This window comes from Raphanus sativus, unplaced genomic scaffold (genome assembly GCF_000801105.2).
Source record: "Raphanus sativus cultivar WK10039 unplaced genomic scaffold, ASM80110v3 Scaffold4891, whole genome shotgun sequence".
Lineage (NCBI taxonomy): Eukaryota > Viridiplantae > Streptophyta > Magnoliopsida > Brassicales > Brassicaceae > Raphanus > Raphanus sativus.
This window is the reverse complement of record NW_026620192.1, coordinates 1-5,656: the sequence shown is the minus strand read 5'-3', so window position 1 is coordinate 5,656 and position 5,656 is coordinate 1. Positions and strand designations below refer to the sequence as shown.

Genomic DNA, 5,656 nt, shown 5'->3' with positions numbered 1-5,656 from the left:
GAAAAGAGCCTTTGACTGTTTATGGCGATGGTAAGCAGACCCGGAGCTTCCAGTTTGTCTCTGATCTGGTATCTTTTCCCACCTTTTCCTCCTTTACTTCATTCATTCAATGCAATAGAAAAGTTTGTTTCATTGTAGCCCCCTACTGCTTATAGATTTGCTAAAACATTCTAAATTTTTCTGTTTCTCCATTACATTGGATTGTTTGTTGATTGAGAGTATTATTGTTAAAAAACACTTGAATGTGATATTTAGGTGGAGGGGCTGATGAGGTTGATGGAAGGAGAACATGTTGGCCCATTTAACCTTGGTAACCCCGGTGAATTCACCATGCTTGAGCTCGCTAAGGTGGTCCAAGAGACTACAGACCCGAACGCAAAGATAGAGTTTAGACCAAACACGGAGGATGACCCACACAAGAGGAAACCAGACATAACAAAGGCCAAAGAGCTTCTTGGTTGGGAACCAAAGGTGGCTCTCCGCCAAGGACTCCCACTTATGGTCAAAGATTTCCGTCAGCGTGTCTTTGGCGACCAAAATCAGGAGGCCACTTCTTCATCAACAGAATAAGTAGCCCCCGGTCTAAGCTCTTTTATAACTCCATGACCGCTGCAGCAGCAGGAATCTCGTAGAGACAGGATCTTCATTTTTTTATTTACCCTTCCCTTTTTTGTTTTATGTTTTATTGCCGTTTTGCTACTCCCCGTGTGTTAATGTAGTTGAGACACCGATTTTTATACATTTGTTATTTTTACTGGAATCTCAAGCTACTGAACACAAATGACTACTAGATTACGGGTAAACAAAGGATTATTTCGTCTCAACTTCAGACTCACATAAAATGTCTAAGCTCAGAAGATACCTACAAGAATAATTTATCATTTTCAGCACAAACAAGCCTCTCAAGTCCTCTCTTCTCACGATGATGACGGGAGTCTCCTCCGAGAAACATCTTGCTTATGAAACGATCTCTGTTGACCGGAAGTGCCTTCTTCTTGCCCTTTTCCAGTTTCCTGAACCTACCACCCCATAGAAAAACAAAAGCATCTGAGACGTTTTCAAGAATACTACATGCAAACTGAGTTGAGGAGGAGAAAGGGTGACCTCAGTCCACATCTCTCGGACGTTTTCAAGAAGAACCATGTTGCAGTGTCTGTCAAAGGCCCTCACTCGCCCAACAAGTTTCCTGTTGTTCCGGCAATTGATTAACTCACCTGCATTCCATACATACATACATAAACACATGACCTTTTAATCAACTCTTCATATACATAATAATTTCTTCCTCAACAAACTCAAGATGATACCTGAGTGTTATTCTTGAGGCTCTTCATGAGAACAGAGAGAGAGAGGCCCTGTGTTCCTTAGTTCTCCCACACAAGTTAATTAAGATCTATTAACCACTACTAGCGATGTCGTAATCTCCAGTTTCTTCTTCAACTCATGTCTTTCGCACGATAACAACTTATATCCCAAATTAACCCATACTTGCCATGCACGCTTTATAAGTGAATATATATATATATATACATTTTTTGTAACCTTGAAACCCATATTTTTAATAGCTCAACTCTTTTTCCAGATAAATAGACTGAGAAACAACAGTATCATCTTCTCTGTTTTTTTTTTGTTTGAAATTATTACATTTACATAGCACCACTAGATCGAGGAACCAAACGTCCACCGTTCAAACCGCATAGGAGGTTCAAGTAGCTACGTTTAGCTCTCCTTTTACCGTTACTTGTCACAATAACTCTCTCCACACTAGCAGTGGTAGTAGCTCGTACAGGAGTGACAGTGAGAGATGCTGGGTCAGCTGTTCTACGATCAAGCCAACTGGTGATGTCAGCAAAAACAAGATCGACGTTGTTATCAGGCTCACCTGACGTCAGAGCATGCCACATCCCAGGATACAACTTGAGAGTCTTGTCTCTTGAGCTAGCTTTCTCGTACAAGGCTTTGCTTATCTCTGGATCCGTCACTATGTCTGCTTCTCCGTGTAACACAAAGAAGGGCATTGTTATCTGCCAAAAAATAACCAAATCAGATTATCAAAGACTCTGCATTGACGTGTCAAGTAATTTTCGTTAGGGGTGAGAAGATGAGACCTAAGAAAAATGATACGTGTATATTAAGTCAAAGCCAGTTTGTTGTGAAATAGTAAGCTCATCATGACGGGGAACTTAACAAATTAAATAAACTAATCAAAAGTGAACCTCGTCGAGACTGTCTTCGAGGTTCATGCTTGTCCTAAGCATTTCAAGTGCGGTCTTGAGCCTAGGCTTGTCTTGATATATCAGCTTATTGTTCTTTACCTGCATTTTACCACCAAATAAACCATCTGTCTATCTAGAGCCAAATCTTTACATGGTGAGAGATATATTTAAATATTCCATAAGACTAGTGAGACCTCTTCGCGCTTGGCAAGGTCCTTGAAAGCAACGTTAATCACGTTCTTTGTTGGAACTATTTTCCACTTAGGTATCATCTCTTCGACTCTAGTTAACAGATTGATCACCACCGGATGTGGCTTCACCTTCTCTGATATCTTGCACATTGGAGCGACAAGAACGGCGCCGTTCCAAAAGGAAGGATCTTTCTTGTGAAGCAATAAAGTGACTGCGCCTCCCATAGATTCTCCATACAAGAATCTGCCTTTCTCCATGTACTCCCCTTGCGCTGGCGTCGCATGAAAATTAATTAATTAAGAACATGCATGGGTAGGCTAAGACAATCCAAAGGAGAAGAAATGATATACGGACGGTGTTGTAATGTAAATGCCATACCACAAATAGAGGTGTAATAGTCGTAACAATCATTTACAATGTTTTCAAACTTCTTGATGTAGCAACGAGATCCCATGGACCGACCATGACCTTCATAGTCCATACCAAAAACCGCGTATCCGGCTGAAGCTAGTCTGATTCCGCATTCTAAAACCGTACACAACGTGTTGGGTCAGGGTTAGGTTTAGTTAGTTTCAAACACCTACCTAATAGAATCAATTTTATCAACCACCAAGTCATAGACGGAAGGTGTTTATACTTTTATATATAGTTCATGTAACACAAGGATAAAAAGAAATGAAAACAAAAAGCGACTATTAAATTCATATCGGTTACTCTCTGACCAAGGAATGGCCAGAAATTAAATGCAATTAAATAACCAAAATGTTCTGGGGTAGTTCTCCAACCCAAACCAACCAACCACACAAGACTTGTTGACCCACTGCTCCTAACACAATCCCTCCATCCATCCATTGACTCAAGAGGCATTTAAAAAATATTTTGATCCACCATATCCTTTAAATGGTTATAGGGTCCACAGTAAAAGCTAAACAAAAATGTCCTAGAATGAGAAGCTTATAGCTAAACATCTCAAATCTTAATCAAATGATATGGTACAGGTAAGAAAATTCAAAAAACTGTTTGATTAGCATATAATTTGGATGAATGGATTACATGTACATGTATATCCTAAATACCCTCAAATACTCTATATTCTATATCTGAAATAACCGAACCGAACCGGAACCAAACAGAGAACCGCAAGGATATCCGAATATATAAAAATATTAATTNTATATATATATATTTATAACTAAAAAGGTTTTTAAAAGAATCCAAAATATTTAAAGATAACTACATTATTATAAAATATCCGAATTACCGAATTATCCGAAAGTAGTTTTATCCAAAATATCGAAAGTAATCCAAAATATCTAATTTTTTTTATCTAAATCATCCTAATTGTTTGATAATTTATCATAAATATCCGAACTAGCTGAACCAGAACCAAATAAGAACCGAATTTTTTCGGGTATTTTCTAGTTCCTAGTTTTACTATCCGAACCGAACCTGAAACTATCCGAACCGAACCGAACCGAAAATATGTCAAATAGTAAATGAATCCTCTTACCCTCTACCCGAACTATCCCAAAACCCGAAATACCAGGACCGAACTGAACCGTACCGATACCCGAAATGCCCATGCCTATACTATTCATTGAAAAGTGAAAACAAAATATGTTAATTTTAAGAATCCCAAAAAATAAATGAAAGATTTGCAACATCTCTACCTTATATCATCAAACACCTGGTTTTCTTCAAATATTTCAAAATGCCTAACTCAACACACACACATCATATAATGCATACATGGGATGAAGAAGATAAACCAAATACCTCTCATGGAGTCGCTGCACTCCATTCCGTAACCTGCACAAACACCAAATTCGTTTTTCTATCAGTTATATTTTCTGCACTCATGAACTCACTAGAGTTTTTATGATTCTTAATAAGAAACAAAATTACCATGGCAGAGGAAAACAAGAGCTTTGGGAAAGGAAGATGGGATCCATCTACAAGCAAACAGCTCAACACCCCTTGAGTTTCTTATGTAATCCTGTTTCAAGAAAACATGGTATGGAGACTCATATCATTATGCTTTCACACTCATTACTCTGGATCTCAGAGTGATATAAGAGAGAGAGAGAATTATAGAACCTCGTGGTACTGGAACTCAGACATCATGTGTTGAATCGGAGGGCAGCAGTGAGGATCTTCCGAGTGTCTTTTTCTTCTCTCTCAAGTCCAAATCACACACAGACACGAGGAAACAAGGAAGCTGAAGAAGGGTTTATAAGTGCGGTGTAACCTATTTTATAGAGGGCAATTCTATTTTTTTTTAGTATTATTACTTCTTTCTTTATTTAACTCCAACTATGAGGAAGCCAATTATTTGGAAATAAAAATTCATCGACGTCATACTGAGCGTATGAATTTAAAAGATTCCCATTGGTAAAAGATACATGTAATACTCTCTCCGTTTCTAAATTAGTGTCATTTTGACATTTTTCACATATATTAAAAAAATAACAGAAATATATGTAAGTTGTTATTAACTACACCTCTCTCATCAATAGTATTTGAGATACATAAAATCTTCATTATTTAGATTAATGGAATTAACATTATAAAATCTTCATTATCTAGAGAAACAGAGACAACAAGATAAAAACTCTTTGACCATCATCTTATGTTAGTGCTCGATGAAACTATACTAAAACCAGATTTTCATATTTTTGAATTTTTTTCAAAATCCGTGGGTTAACCCCTTCTAAAAATAATGAGTTTTCGGTAAATCCTCTATATACTGAAGTTTATACTCTTCACTTTTGTTTAAAAATTTCAAACCGCATTCAACATTTGAATTAATGTGTTCTAAACTATCTTTCATGGTATATAGGAATCACTCTAATCTTTTAATATTTAGTTTACTAAAATTACATATACTGACTAGATTAGTAGAATTAGCATTATAAAATCTTCATCATCTAGAAAACGGAAACATCAGAGGTTCTAAACTCTTTGACCATCATATTATGTTAGTGCCTAATGAAACTATACACTAAAACCAGATTTTCATATTTTTAAATTTTTTCCAAAATCCGTGGGTTAACACCCCTTCTAAAATAGTGAGTTTTCGGTAAATCCTATATATACTGAAGTTTATACTCTTCACTTTAGTTTAAAAATTTCAAACCACATTCGACATTTGAATTAATGTATTGTAAACTATCTTTCATGGTATATAGGAATCATTCTAATTTTTTAATATTTAGTTTACTAAAATTACATATACTGACTAGATTAGT

General features: G+C 36.5%; 2 protein-coding genes across 2 annotated transcripts; one reads left to right on the top strand and one right to left on the bottom strand.

The window, feature by feature from the left end:
* Nucleotides 1-6: 6 nt before the first annotated feature.
* On the top strand, nt 7-754 carry LOC130507597 (UDP-glucuronic acid decarboxylase 4-like). The gene is made up of 2 exons (XM_057002295.1): nt 7-68; nt 256-754. Exon 2 carries the CDS (start codon nt 268-270, stop codon nt 568-570), a length of 303 nt encoding a protein of 100 aa, XP_056858275.1. The 5' UTR covers nt 7-68; nt 256-267; the 3' UTR covers nt 571-754.
* Nucleotides 755-1,555: 801 nt separating this feature from the next.
* LOC130507596 (caffeoylshikimate esterase-like) lies at nt 1,556-4,746 on the bottom strand. The gene is made up of 7 exons (XM_057002294.1): nt 4,506-4,746; nt 4,314-4,404; nt 4,185-4,217; nt 2,787-2,933; nt 2,411-2,679; nt 2,217-2,315; nt 1,556-2,024 (listed from the first exon to the last, which is right to left on the bottom strand). The coding sequence occupies exons 1-7, from the start codon at nt 4,530-4,532 to the stop codon at nt 1,647-1,649; spliced, it is 1,044 nt and encodes a 347-aa protein (XP_056858274.1). The 5' UTR covers nt 4,533-4,746; the 3' UTR covers nt 1,556-1,646.
* Nucleotides 4,747-5,656: the final 910 nt, after the last annotated feature.